Genomic DNA, 15236 nt, shown 5'->3' with positions numbered 1-15236 from the left:
GGTAGTGTTTTTTTCCATAAATCCCTCAGAATTGTCCTGGGTCATTGCATTGCTGCTAGTACAGAAGTCCATTACATTCAATTTTACCACAATGTATCAGTCTCTGTGTACAATGTTCTTCTGTCTCTGCTCCTTTCATTCTGCATCAATTCCTGGAGGTCTTTCCAGTTCACATGGAATTCCTCCAGTTTATTATCCCTTTGAGCACAGGAATAATAAATTCGATCACCAGCATATACCACAATTTGTTCAGCCATTCCCCAATTGAAGGACATACCCTCGTTTTCCAGTTTTTTTTGCCACCACAAAAAGTATGGCTATAAATATTTTTGCACAAGTCTTTTTATCTATGATCTCCAGAGCTGAGATTTGAACCTAGGGCCTCTGACTTTAAATCCAGAGTTCTTGCCAATATATATTTGCTCCCATCTTTTTTTTTTTAAACTGCTCAGTGGTAGTGGCTGCTCAGCAGTAAAGGTGCCCCTTTCTGCTGATGAGATAAACTGCAGACACACCCAGGGTTGCATTCTTAGTGGTTAGGAACTGGAAGAGATGACTGTCATAAAGTTATTTAAAGGCATTAAGTACTGATTCCTTATCCAAAGCCTAGGAAATATGTCTGAACAATTAATTGTGTGTTTGTTTGTTGCCTTCACAAAACATGTCTTAAATCCCAGCCCTACTTGTCCCTAATCAATTTTTGTTATGTTTTGTTTGTTTGTTTGTTTTGCAAAGCTGGCTAACAGGAAAACCAAGTAATATTAACTTAAGTAATAATCACTTTATATTGAATCAGTGACTGACATTGAGAAAAATTTATCGTTCTGTATCACATCTCAGTGAGGAAAGTCATGGGATGGTGAGTGGGAATAAATAACCCTGCAGGTGGGGGAAAACTGAAGCCACTGAGAGTTGTTTGTTCAGATCTGACTTCCTGATGCAAATCTACATTCCTTGTTTTTGGAGCCTTGATCTTGTAAGATATTTTCCAGTAAAACATTGGAATCTCACTAATGTAACACTTCTCTAGTGCAAAATATGTCTCTCTAAAGGGATTTTTTAAATTGGCAGTTTAGCCTATGAAACTGCTAGTGAAGTGTACCACTGCTATAACTAAGCAGGTGATGGTGATTCCCTCCCTTCCCTACTCTCTGCTGAGTACAGGGTTTTCTGCACACAGTGGGACATTTACTAGCTGGGGAGTGGAAGTGAGTGTATCTGCATATGAAAAACAAAACAGTTCTGCCTCAAATTCCTAGATGCTGAGAGATTTCAAAATACTCTTCCTAAACAGAATTATCTGTACATTTACAAAAAAATCAAAGTGCTTCCATGTAGATAGCCTCTAAGCCATAGAAATGTTGGAAGTCCTTAATTTTAAGGTTTTTCTATTTCAATAGTCTCCTCAAAACATGGGTTCTACAAGAGCATTTTTTCCCTTCTAGTGCAATATCATCAAAATATCATGAACACCTTCAGCTCTAAGGGTGGTTATAAGAAGACGGTAACAATTTTCAGAAGGTCAGGCTAGAAGCCTACCCGGGCTGCCTAAGGCAAAGCCAAGAAAGGTGCTTTAGCTCAGATTTCTTAACCTCATGACCTTGTACACATGGCTGGCTACTTGAACTGTAATTAGGAATGAGTCTACTGTTTATAAAGAATAACACAGCTTAAAAACAATGCTTGGGGAAGCTGGTAGTTGAAAAACCAGTGGGTGATAAGTTAGTGAGCATTACTGTTCCCAAAGGGATTTATTTCAGTAGAAGCAAGCATAGTTGTTTATCTTTAATTTTTTTCCTGATAGCTAAGCTTTTGACAATTCAGCATTTTAATTTGTCCTTTGTGGTTAAGGACTGCTTAGTACCCCCTTGACCTTGGTCAAGTCACTGAAACTTAGTCCTTGATTTCTTCATCTGTAATATAAGGAGGGTTGAACTAAATGGCCTCAAAGTTTCCCTCCTACTCTAAACCTATGTTTGGATGAAAAGATTTCTGCCAGTGATGGAGATTAAAGGTCTAAGGAGAACTTTGTACTCTGAGCAAATTAATAAAATGAAAAACATTGCCCCTGCCCTCATAGAAAATATAGGCCAGCAGGGGAATCAAAATTCAATCTCAATAATGTATGATAATGTGTGCCTTAAGAATATAACTAAACATCAGACTGTGTCAAGCCAGGGTTGGTTGGAAAGAAGTGCACATTTATGACCAGAGTTAGTACTATGCAAGATATGTGCCATCATCTGTGTGGGAGGACATTGTTCAGTCCTAAATTCTCCATGGTTAGAGTTGCTTTTCCTCCCCATTACCCCACAAACTGCTCTCACCTCAAGAGTGAGGCTTCTGAGATGTGTAAGCTGCCATTCTCTGACTCATCTTGCATGATAGGATATCAATATTCTCAACTGATCCAAATTTGTTATGGTACTCTGTACTTGGCTTTGTGTACTTAGGGCAGAGAGATAAAAAAGGCTAACCAGAGGGTTGAGGGTCTTCTACATTCATATGTGTGTTCTCTGTTCCAGGCTCTGGATTACTGTCATAGCATGGGCATCATGCACAGAGATGTCAAACCACACAATGTTATGATTGATCACCAACAGAAAAAGGTAATGAATTTATGCTTAAAAAAAGACTGTTGCCCCTTAAGAACCTTGGTTGTTTGTTTATGGTGTTTCTCTTCTTTTCTCACCTCAATTCTGGTTTCCAATTTTTAAAAAATATCTTTTTCTTGCTATCTTGTAATCAATATTAAGGAGACAGCTAGGTAGCTTGGTGGATAGAGAACCAGACCTGCAGATGGGAGATCCTTGATTCAAATCTAGTCTCAGATACTTCTTAGCTATGTGACCCTAGACAAGTCATTTAACCCCCATTGCCTCCCCTTGCCACTCTTCTGTCTTGGAACTGGTACTTAATGTCATTTCTAAGACAGTAAATAAAGAATTAAAAAAAAAAAAAGAATCAAACTAGTGTTGGTCATATCTGAACCCAGGACCTTCCATCTCCAGGCCTGGTTCTATTCACTGAGCTACCTAGCTGCCCCTCCAAATTGTTTTGAACTCAAAGAGGGTGCAGTGGTCACCACAGATTTTTACCTAAATATTTCAGCCTGTCATTTATGATCAGTCAGTATTTTGTGTTGGGTTTCTTCAGAGGAGAGGTGGTTGATAAGTTCTGTTCCATCTTTAAAACCTTTAGGTCAAACCAGACTACTTATGTTTTTTTTTTTAATGCATCTAGTTTTCTCCTATTGTCATTATACTGGTGGTCTGTAGGTTAGGTGACGGTAGTGGGATGGTCATTAGTATTATATTAGACAATGGACAATCTCAGGAGATGAGAGAAGCTAGAGTAAGTTCAAGAACCCTGGCAAGCAGCAGACACACCAGAAATATGACCATTCATATAACTCATGAAAATTAATAGCATTCTAAGTAGAGTACTTGTAAAGAAACTTATGGTGATCAGTGTGACCTGTTCCACTATGTTGGGACATTGTTTTAAGGGGTAGAAATCGAAAGCATTCTTGATGTGTTTCTCTTGTCCTTTCTGTAGCTTCGACTAATAGACTGGGGTCTGGCTGAGTTCTACCATCCTGCTCAGGAGTATAATGTCCGTGTGGCCTCTAGGTACTTCAAAGGGCCAGAGCTCCTCGTGGACTACCAGGTACCACTATAGGCTCTGGTAATAGGATCCAGGGCTCTTCTTACAGAGTTGTCTGTTTGGGGTCCATTTGGGAGGGTTAATCCATGGTCTTTATTTCTTATGAACTGCTTGCCTTCGGTCTTTGCTTCTGGATTGGTTGACTGAGCTCAGATCGCCTCTGAGTTGTTAAAGTGAAGGCTGGGAGAGCGGCCTGAGAGAGGGGGATGGATTCCTGCCAGCCTTCCTCACTGTGGCCTTCCTGGTCTCTGCAGATGTATGACTACAGCTTGGATATGTGGAGTTTAGGCTGTATGCTGGCCAGCATGATCTTCCGAAAGGAGCCCTTCTTCCATGGCCAAGACAACTACGACCAGGTGAGGAAGGCGCTGGGCAACCAGCAGGAGTGAAAAGCCTACTGTGTGCGGGGAAAGAGTAAGAAATGCTCTGCCATCGAGAGTGGCCTGGCTTCCTGAGGGAGATGAGGGGATTTGCTCTGGGCCTCTAGCTAGTGATTGTCAGAGGCAGAACTGAAAATCAGATCTTCCTCACTGTCTGGCTGGCTCCCTTCTATTCCAACCTACAGCCACCCTAGGTCAGGCAGCAAGAGCCTGATAGCAGGTCCACAGAGGAGGAACCTGTGGTTTGGAGGCATTAAGTGCCTTGCCCTAGGTCACAGAGCTAGACTCAAACCTAGGTGGGAATGTCTCTGATGCTTCTTTGGGCTTCTCAGTAGAGGGGCCAAGGTTTGATCTGTTAAACCAATGGTGCCTGTGCTCCCAGGAGGAGCCAGAGGGGCATCTCCCATGGTGTGGCTCCCTGGAGTAGAGGCCTAGCTTTTAGCTTTGGCAGATCCCTTGCAGAGCTCTCAGGCAGAGGAAGGTCAGGCCTAGAGCTGTGACTCACCAAGCAAATGTGACATGGCTTAGAGAAGAGTGTCCTGTCATCCCTCAGAACAGTGGCTTTTACAGCTTCGCAGGGTTCCCCATCCCTTCAGAGAAAGCAGGAAGGAGCATCTGACCCGAGGAAGAAGGCCTATCTCAGGAACTTAGCTATTCAGGCTACAATTGTCCACTACCTCCCCAAGACTCTTTTTAGCTAACCCCTTACAGTCTGTCTTTGGACTTCATTATTCCATCAGATCTCTGCTCTCTCCAGTTACTCATGGTTTCTTCTTGCTGAATCCAGTGGACTTTTCTCAGGCCTTTTGCTGCCTTTAACCATGTTGATCCTCTTCTCCTCCATGACACCATCTGGTCTCTCCTGGTCCTCCTACCTGCCTGCCTCTTTTCTGTCTCCTTTGCTTGATCTTCCTCCAGATCACACCCTCTGACCATAGGTGTCCCTCAGAAGAGGGCTCTGTTTTAGGCCTTCTTCTCTATACTGTTTCACTTGGGGATCTCATGATCTCCTGTGGATTTAAATATTATCCCTATGCTGATTCTCAGATCCAGCTTTCCTACCCCGGCCTCTGCTGATTTTCAGTCTTAAATTTTCACCTGCCTTTCAGACATCTTGAACTGGTTGTCCAGTAGACACCTTAAACTTAATATGTCCAAAATATACCCATAGTCTTTTCACCTAACCTCCTCTCCCCTCACCCTGCTGCCTTTTCTAGTCCTATAGAAGCAGCACTTCCCAAACTAGGAGTCTTCCTGGATTCCTCACGTTCTCTTCCCTATATCCAAGCTATTGCCAAAGCCTGTCAGTCTCACCTTGGCGACATCTCCCAAATACAGCGCCTTCTCTCCTCTGACATCCCTACCACTACAGTGCAGACCCTCATCACCTCACTGTCCTTAATGTTTGTCCAGTTATGTGTGGTACATTGGGAGGCTTGGGTACCAAATGCACCCTTAATGTAGGTGATATGAATGGCTTCATTTGGAAGGGACATATCAGTCATTGTGGCAGTCTTTCTAATAGTTTCCTTGAAAGCTGGCAGGGAATTTGCTACATGGTGGTTGTGTTAAATCTGTGCTGTGTTTCAGCTTGTCCGGATTGCCAAAGTACTTGGTACAGATGAATTATATGGATATCTGAAGAAGTACCACATAGACCTGGACCCACACTTCAATGATATCCTGGGGCAGTAAGTAAGAGAGTGGGAGGGCTTTATAGTTTATCTTATTTCTTTGGCAAAGTCAATGAAAATACATCTTAAAAATTGCTTCTTTCTACTTTAGAGTTATATTGAAATTAAAATTGAAAAATTTGAATATCATTTATATCATTTCTTGTGTCTGGAAATCAGAACTGTTTCTCCATATGCTAGGAAATCCTTTGTTAATTCAAAAGCAGATTCATATGGAATACACAAGTAGTCAACATCAATAATCCCAAGTAAACCTGCAGAGTTAGTTAAACAAAGAGAAAGTGTAAAAAAGAGAAAAAAATGAGGCTTTTTTTTTTTTTTCCCAGGAAGAAAGCTTTGCTGGTTATGAAAGAGTGATTGTAAATTCACTTTCCCCTAACACTTTGTGTAGTATTAATACAATGTAACAATGTAGAAAAGATCTATTTTTAAAGCTTCATAAATTGCCAGGTGTTACACAGTACTTCTAGGAACCCCTGGGGTGCCCAGGAATACATTCTGAAAGGTAATACTCATGGTGGATTCATTTATATTGCTCCTGCAGAAAATTGAATGAAGGCTTAGAAAATGTCTTTTTAAAAGAAGAATACCTCTTCTTTAATAGAAGAAAAGCCCTAAATCAAACTTAGAAGGTTTAATTCTTGAAAGGCTGTTATTTTTATGTAGTTGTAGCTCTAGTAGTGCTACTTGGGATTTGTTTAGCTTCAGACACTAAGCCTTCATTCATCCTTCAGACACTCTCGAAAACGCTGGGAAAACTTCATCCATAGTGAGAATAGACATCTTGTCAGTCCCGAGGCCCTGGACCTTCTTGACAAACTTCTGCGATATGACCATCAACAGAGGCTGACTGCCAAAGAGGCCATGGAACACCCTTATTTCTGTAAGTTCAAACATTTGTCAACAGAAATCAGCCATCGATTGACTCATGACTGAGTATATAAGAATGTTATATATAGAGGTAGAGACTGACATGATTGCTGAATTGTAAAAGCTTTGCACCATCCTTAGAAACCCTCATCAGCCAAACCTTACTGTTTGTTAATGTACCCTGGGCTTAAACATGTGAACTGGTTCACTCATTTAATCCATACCCACCTATCTCATTCTAATGAGACCTGTAAGGAATCCTTTCCCCTTAAAAGGAGCTATTTATAGGACAAGATAACATTGTTCAAATAGAATTAGATGCCTCTGTGCTATTAAAAAGCTTAAAAGCTATAGAAAGCAGTTAATGTTGGCCCATAGAGAAGGGATGCCAAAAGTATAAAAATATTGGCAAAAAAGAGATCGAGATAGTGTGTATTTCAGAGTGGGATAGTAGAAGGATATGAAAAGTGTTTGTAGAAAAGAAAGCAACTAAGATTCTTATTGGCCTGTCTTCTTATTCCTTTATTCAGATGGGGGCTTCATTGTATAGAATGTTTATAGTCATTTGGAATTCTAGGTGTGCTAAATAATCTTAAATATCATTTCTGTCTTTGGGATTGCTACTTGGTGGTAGGTGAAGAGCTCAGGGCATAGGGAAGCTAACCAGGCCCACATTTATTCTATAAATTAGGATCGAAGCTGCCAGCCACTCTGAGTTTGCAGTCTTTTACTTGGCTGATAGTGAGAAATAGACATGAGGCATAGCATAGCATAGCATAATATAGTATAGTGGAAGAAGTATTGGAGGGAAGACTGGCTGGAGGGTCTTGCTTCTGGCACTGCTCTTAATGTGAACAAATACCTTCAGATCTCTTATCGTCTTTCTTTTTAAAATGGGAATCAATCCTGTAATAGCCAAATCCCAGGGTCATGAGATCTTAGAGCAGGAGCCAGGGTTTCTGTCAGCCTTTGGGTAATATATTTGTGTTCATAAGTTCCAATATTTCTGGGAAATAATAGCATCAGAACAAAAGTTGATTGCAAGAATGACTGAACAAGTTATATCAATAAAGTGCTGGGATACTATTGTGCTATAAGAAATGATGACAGGAATGGTTTTGGAAAAATCTGGGGAGACTTTTAGGAACCAGCATAGAGTAAAATAAACAGAATCCAACAACATTGTAAAGACAAAAAGCTTTGAAAGACTCAGGAACTTCTATCAGTACGATTCCCCAGGCTTCTAGACATACATGTTGCCTACCCCAGATTGCTGAAGGACTCAGAGAGCAAAGGCATATTTTTTCTGGATAATGCAGGAATTTGATTTGCTTAATCACATAGCAAAGGATAGGGAACGAATGTGGACCTGGAAATAAAATAAAACTGAATATTGTTTTTAATTGCTTATAGGAACAGTTTTATTGGCTTCTTTTTTGTGAAATTTTCTTTAAGAGTAGTACTTATTTACATCACTCTCATTCATTCCTTCTTGTTGACCCTATTTCTTTTCATCTTCCTGGATCTCTTATTTGAAATGAGAATGTGACTGTCATTAATTTTACTCTTTTGTAGACCCTGTGGTGAAGGAGCAGTCCCAGCCAAGCTCAGAAAATTCTGTGCTCTCCAGTGGTCTGACAGCAGCGCGATGAAGACTGGAAAACGACGGGTAATTCAAGATTGATGATAACCAATAAAACATCCAACCAAAAAAATCTTGAAGGAAAACTACAGTGTGATATGAGAAATTCTGATCGTTCCTTCTAAATGCAAAGAAGAGTTAAGAACTTTTTTTTTTTTTTTTTTAGTCTATCCCAAAAAAAAAAAAAAAAGAAGAATTCCCAGTAAACAGGGAATAGCCAACTGTCTGGCATGCTCTAAGATTTAGGGAAAGGCCTCTTTTCTTTGGAATGAATGGGAGATGAGAAACTCAGAGTTGTTGTAATGCAGTTTTCATTTTACAGGAAACCACTGTTAAATTGACCAGCCCAGTCAACAAACTCTGACTATCTAACTTCCTATCTATTCCATTGTGGTCCTGGTTTCCTTTGGTGAGATCCAGGCTCAGGTTTTAGCAGAATGTCAGCCTCCACTGGCACAAAGGAGATAGTAAATGTGACAGTATTCTTTCTTTTTTTCTTTCTTTTTCTTTTTTTCCTTCTTTCCATTTGTTTAAGCTTTTACAAATTCATGTTTTACACGATTTCTTAATGGTATGAGCTCTCCAGGGACTGTCCTTTCTCACTGCAGTTTTCCTTTAAGTCTCCAAGAATATTTGAATGAACTGAGATCTTTGCTGCAAAACAATCCTCTTGGGTGTCATCTGCCATCACTTTCAGTTTCTTGATGTCACTGCCCAGAGCAGTAATTCTCATCAAAAAGTTATACATGTAAGTGTATATACCCCAGAGTCACTGCAGCTGGTGCTGGTTTGTAGGCTTATAAGACTATGGATTTTGTTTGTTTGTTTGTTTGTTTGTTTGTTGGGGGGTGGGGCGGAGTGGGTTTCCTCTGGCATAGCTTTTTTCTGTGTCCATGGTAGGAGAATCTTATAGGATTTCCTTACCGTAGACTTTTCCATGTATACATATTTTAATACTGAAACATAGGCTTATTGTTTACAACCAGCACTATCAAAGAAAAGTCAGTGCCTCTTAATTGGGGTAACTGGATTAAAACTAATGGCCACCCCCTGGTTTATAAAAGGAAAGAGAAAAGAGTGTGCCACCTTAGTTCATTCAGAAAAGACTTTGGGCAAAGTATTGATAGGGAACCTTTCTTCCCCTCTTCCTCTTTTTCCCCCTGTGAAAGAAACTACTTCTCACAGAAATCAGAGGAATGTATTCTTTCAAGTTCTGATGTATTAGATACGTAAACATACAGTATTCTACTTGAATGAGATAAATATCATTCGTGTGTCAAGAATCTGGAGTAGTGTTGGAAAGGTCCTAAAATAACCTAGGTTACTGAGAAAGGGATTGGGATGGGAGGGTTGGGAGCTAGGACTTCTGCTAAGGAAAGAAATGGCACCATTGGAGCAGGTGTGAACAGATTTGAATCCAGGATGCTAATCCCTGAGTGTTGGCAGAGTAAGCTAGATTTTTGAAACGTAGGGCTGTGATTCATTTTATGGGCATGCCCTTGAAACTTGTCACCAGCACTGTTTAACATGGGTCGGGCCTGGCAATCACAGCTGCCTCTTCTAGGTCTCTGCTGGAAAAACTATCCAGCAACTGTGGGGACTTTACACATTTAGGCTAGAACTAGAGGTGTCTACCACCCTTTAGGATTTCTTTATTAACTATTTAATAATGCCATACTTTTTTATATAAGGTTAGATTGTTTGTTTGAAACATCTGTTTACATTCCATATTCCAATAAAATCATATTGGTATTGGTAGCAGGTCCTATCTATACATGTAAATTCTATTTTGTCTTCTGGTCTGTGGGAATTGAAAATGCAAAAAAAAAAAAAAAAAAAACCCAACCCAAACAAAACCTAAACACAAACTCCATTCGTGTCAAATCAAATTTACAGACGAGGAAACAAATTCCAAAGCCAGGAAATGCAAGATGATAAGGTTCTCATACCACCACTCTCAGGCCTACATTGCATATCCTGCAGATTGACCTATATGCCCAACCCTACCTGAAAATAAAAATTTAAAAGATGGAACACATCTCCACATGTAGCAGGCCATGAAATAGTTTCCAGAAGCCTACTAGTATGCCTGTCCGGGAGGGGGCGCAGCTCCAGAGTGAGGAAGGACTGCTCTAGGGGAAGTGGGTTGTTACTCCTTTCTCTTTCTGCTCCTCCTTGCCCTAGAAAAAGTATCCGTTTGGGGACTGTGCAGTGGCCCCCTTTCCCCATTTAGATTGGGGGAGTTGTAGGCAAGTCCTGAAGCAGAAGCATATTTCCCTCCTTTTCCTTATTTTCTCCCCAAAGGAACAGCAAGATATTCAGAAAAAAATCACCTGATTGATCTCCCTAGACTTCTTGCCTTGATTCACTCCTGAGTGTCTGCAGTCCCACCTCACTGGCCTATCCAGGGGTGTGTGTAACCTCCCATTTGACACAGGACTAGATCCTCATTAGGAAGCTCATAGTTTACTCGTAGAGAAACTTTGTCAGCCGTCCAACTCTGTCATGTAGTTGGAGCATTTGCCCTTCTCAGCACATCTTCTTGGCCTATACTGGTTCCCAGCAGCCCTGTCTGCATCTCTAGAGGCTTCTTTCTCTACTAGCAGGTGGTTTTGCAGCAAAGGCAGTGTAGATTGGATTTTAAAATCTCACATGCCTCTGCCTCAAAATAGTTTTTGTCCGGAGTGCCTAATTCCCCTTAGCTATAAGGGCACTCATTAATGTGGGGTCAAATAATTTTCTTCTGGCTAATCAGAAATGCCCCAAAGGGCATTACTGGATGTGTTGTAATTGCCTTACTTAGAACCTTGGTGATCTGCAAAATATCTTTAGGCAGTGGTGATTCTTGGACTAGGTCACCTCCCTTGAAATAATATCTGATAAATAGCAACAGAAGCAAAAGTGCCTTTGGTGATGGGGTATAACTATGCTTTCCTGAAGAAAGGCAGAGGGACATGGAGAGAACGGAGTGGTGTTGCTGTTAAGCTAGTGTTTACTGCTATCTCAGGTATTACCCATGTTCCTAAGCCCAGTTGGGTAGGATATAATATATGTTGTGGTTTATTAGCAATGAATAAGCATGATTTCAAAGCAATATTTTTATTCAAAAGTTCCTGGAGCTGCTAAGTAACAGTAAGACTTAATGAAATACTTGTGATCCTTCACTTTTGGTATACATTAGCCTTAATTATAGAAGAGAGTGTCACCTCACCTCACCTGCCCTGGATTTGGACAGTAATAAAGTTTAAACCCATTGGAACCCTTGTTCTTGCCCCTCTTGTGGGTCATTAGAGTGAGAAAGAATGACAAAGCCCACTTTGTAAAGAGCATTTGTTCCTAACTTGATTCCATAAAAGGTTCTGTCAATCACTTCAGAAATATGTGGTCTTCCATTGAGTATTACAGCCAAGATATTCAAGAGATATCAGAGGCCATCTAGTCCAATCCTTTTTCAGAAGAGGACAGAGGCCCTAGGAGGGGAAGGGCCTTGAGCAAGGTAATAATAGGCTTTGTTAGAGTGATTTGAATGCTTGAACATTGGATAGGAGTCCAGAAGATCTGAAACTTCCTAGCTCTGTGACCCTGAACAAGCCCCTTCAGCCTCAGTTTCCTTATCTGTAAAATGGAGATGATGACACCTACCTCACAGGGTTGTTGTGAGGACCAGATGAAGTAACTGTAAAGTGAATGCTCTGCAAATTTAAAAGTACTATCAATGTGCTTGTTAGCTATAGGCCTCGGACCATTCTGGGTTGCTAGGTTGGGAGAGGAACTAATGAGAAATGGGGTGATACCAGCAGCAGAAAAGATGGTTTGGAGGGATGTGTGAAGTAAAAGAATTTATCTGGGTACTGAGAACCAAGGGAGCGAGACCCAGGGTCTGGTGATGAAGATTAAAGGGAGAGGAACAGATGTCAGGGAAGAGACTAGAAGGCAAGATCAAAGTTCCCCTGGGGGACGGCGGAGTCTAAGGTGGTACTGACCCCAGAAACCAGACCAAACATCTCTCAAAGGCCTGAAGTTTGGGCCTGTTCAGGCCAGCTGCCTATGTTAATAGGTTGCACTAATTGAAGGGCAGGGTGCTGGTTCCAAACATGAGGGATGTGGTGCAGTCATCTGTTTGGGGAGAGGGGTATGGAGGGAGTGAAGTTTTAAAATAGGCCTAACTTTAGGAGTAGAAACCAGTGTTAACCTTTTGTGAGCATTCAACAGAAACCTCAAACTTGGGCCTGCCCATAATAATGGCTAATTAGCTTACTAGGCTAGAGGTCATTTAAAATACAATGCCCATTCACCATTCAAAACACCACAGCTTAATCTCGGCCACAGAGAAATGTTCCAACTCTTGAGTCTGGTAAAATATTACAAACTAGAAAAAATAATCATCTGTGGGAAAAAGTAGGAAGTAGAAGTGAGAAGATGTGACTCTGCTAGATTAAATGGTGATTTTGAACTGTATGGATTTGTTAAGAGGAGTTAAAATCCCCATGCCCTGGAAAGTGGAAAAACATCTCAGCGAGAATACATAAGTGATGCATGCTCTTGGGAGAAAAAATGGAAGGCTATAATAAACATTTCTACAACTGTGATCCTTTAACCCCTGAGTGAATTTTAGTAGGAATTTGTTTTTAAGCCGTCTTTTACAGTACCAACAAATTGGCAGTTTTTTCCTGCTGGCCGTCTTGGCTGAAAATGGTGTTTTAAGACTCTGGGGACAAATTGCGAAATCCATCTGGAAATCATGGATAAGCCATCAAGAACTAAGATGCTGACCATCTACTGCCGCCTGAAAAATCCCATCGAAGCTGTGAACTAGTTCAGACAAATGACTACTTCAGATTTGATGGTCCCCTATCTTTGTACATGTCATTGTGTAATCCCTGTTCTGCTGCTACTTCTGCCCTTAGAAGAGAGGGGAGAAAATGCCATGTTAAACCAAGCCTGTTTTCATAAATAAAAATTTTAACAACCAGATATTTGTGGGGAGATTTGGCTGCTGGTTGCTATGAGAACCTTAACTCTTGCATTTCCCGTTTCTTGAGAGCAAAAGAAACAAGAATATTACTCTTAAGATTGTGCATGTGGTGTTTGCATTTAATTCCCATGATCTGAAGGCCTACCTGGAAGGAGTTGGAGAGAGATTTTGTTGAGAAATGCTCTTTCACTATAGATAGCACTCCTTGGAGGAAACCCTCAGGTGCACCCCGCCTTTTGGTGGCCTAAAATGCTGCATTTTTTAAAGAGTTCCAGTTGGCAGTAAGTTTTTGCTTTTTATTTTTAAGTTGAGCCATGTGCATGGTACTAAAAAGATTATTCCTTTTTATAGGTGGAACCCTGAAAATTCAGCTTCCTTGAGTTTCTTGTTCATCTTTGCCCCATTCATCCCCCTAAAAAAAGCTCCCAACTCAAAGCTTTATATAGGGCTGTTCTTAACCCTCCCCCCCATGTTGAAATATTAGTTGGAATGCAGATTTTCACACCCTTGCTTTTATAGATTCACCATTATCTTGAGTCAAGACCAAACAAATTTTTACAAGAATTAAGTGTACTGTCTCCATTGACTTCCCAGAGAGTCGTGAGGGTGGCAGTCTCTTCTGGGAGCTTAGTTCAGTTGTATTGACAGTTTTCAAGATTTCCTTTCTTGGGATGTCACTAATTACAACATTACTACATGAATGCAGAGGTGGAAGAAGGAGAAACCTGTTTTTCACTTCTTAGTTCACAAAACCAAATTCCCTGTCCCCCAGTCCCCCCCCCCCCAACTAGTGGGAAGCAGCCATGGTCACACTTCTTATCACAGCCGAAGAGAGACTTGGCCCTTTCTTCTGGAGATTCCTAGTCTCAAAGAAAAGGGGATCCAGAGTTTGGCTGCTAATGTGATTGCCAGGCTTCCCATGATGGTAGAAGGGTTGCAGAAACCCCCAAATAATCTGTGGAACCTGGGGGAGACTGAGACTAGGTCATTCAATGCTGCTGAGCGGTATGGTGAAGCATGTGAATCGGTGCCTGCTATGGCCTCCACTCACCAAACTGGGTTTCACCGCTGGGGGAAAGTTGCTACAAAGCTTTCTGTAGAGAAGCAGATGGTGGAAAAGGGGGAGAGAGAACTAGAAGAAGCCCAGGCACAATCCTAAACTCATCCAAGAAAATGGCCCGTTGGCTCTCTTGATGAGCATTCAGAGGCGGTTGACAAGCTCCAAGATCACAGCCTGTGAGCCAGCGAGGCCAGATAGAGGTGGAGGCATGGCCTGGAAGTTCACCTGAGCCTCATTAACACCGTCTCTTCCCTCCTCCCTGTCTCTCCCCAGGTCTGATGCTGTTTCTCCCACTTTTCCATAAGCAGAACAAGAACCAACTCAAATGTCTTAACGTGTGTACAGAGACCACATGCAGCGGACAGACACGTCACGGTGACAGGTTACGAGAGCAGGAACCACACCAGCTGAATGGCAACCAACAGTTTATAAAACAAACCTTACTTCTGAATGTAAAAGGTTCATACGCCTTTGACTTCCTGTTGACTTCCTTCTGACCCAGAAAGCATGGAAAATGTGGAGGGTATGCAAAATGGTTGTTGGTTAATGTTGCTCCCCCACTTCCTACATCCTCACCTCAACCCATTGACCTTTGGCCCCATGGCCCCCCTCCCCAGCAAACTGTATTAACTAGCTGGCCACAAACTCCAGTTGGGGAATGGGGGGGAAATATATGGCATGATGGACAGTTATATATTATAATTAAAAAATTATATATTATTGAATAAAAGTTTTAAAAGAAATGTATGAAGAGTTTTCAGTATGAAAGGAGCTTTGAGCTGAGAATTCCCAAAATGGTGGTGTTGAAGCAGAGGCCGAGGCAGATGGGCCATGCCATGTTCTTGGCCAGAATGGAGCGAGACCAGACCTAGGAAAAGAAGGTGACCTAAAGCAGCCTTCCATAGAAAGCTGTCCAATGTTAGACGGATTGGCTGGGGGAGCTCATTGT

General features: G+C 41.4%; 1 protein-coding gene across 2 annotated transcripts in view; it reads left to right on the top strand.

Annotated features, from left to right (window-relative positions):
* The window catches only part of CSNK2A2 (casein kinase 2 alpha 2), a 40812-nt gene extending 25782 nt beyond the window's left edge, over positions 1-15030 (top strand). Inside the window, exons 6-12 of one of the 2 annotated variants that reach the window (XM_044663094.1) lie at positions 2526-2609; positions 3559-3669; positions 3921-4022; positions 5637-5737; positions 6475-6623; positions 8186-8279; positions 14561-15030. In XM_044663094.1, coding sequence (XP_044519029.1) covers positions 2526-2609; positions 3559-3669; positions 3921-4022; positions 5637-5737; positions 6475-6623; positions 8186-8262 — 624 coding nt within the window. In that variant the 3' untranslated portion in view covers positions 8263-8279; positions 14561-15030. Of the gene's footprint in view, positions 1-2525; positions 2610-3558; positions 3670-3920; positions 4023-5636; positions 5738-6474; positions 6624-8185; positions 8390-14560 lie in introns of both variants that reach the window. The other variant, XR_006505431.1, reaches the window with a different exon arrangement.
* The last annotated feature ends 206 nt before the right edge of the window (positions 15031-15236 follow it).

This window comes from Gracilinanus agilis, chromosome 2, assembly GCF_016433145.1.
Source record: "Gracilinanus agilis isolate LMUSP501 chromosome 2, AgileGrace, whole genome shotgun sequence".
Taxonomy (NCBI): domain Eukaryota; kingdom Metazoa; phylum Chordata; class Mammalia; order Didelphimorphia; family Didelphidae; genus Gracilinanus; species Gracilinanus agilis.
The sequence above is the reverse complement of the archived record's forward strand: the minus strand, read 5'-3'. Positions and strand labels throughout refer to the sequence as shown.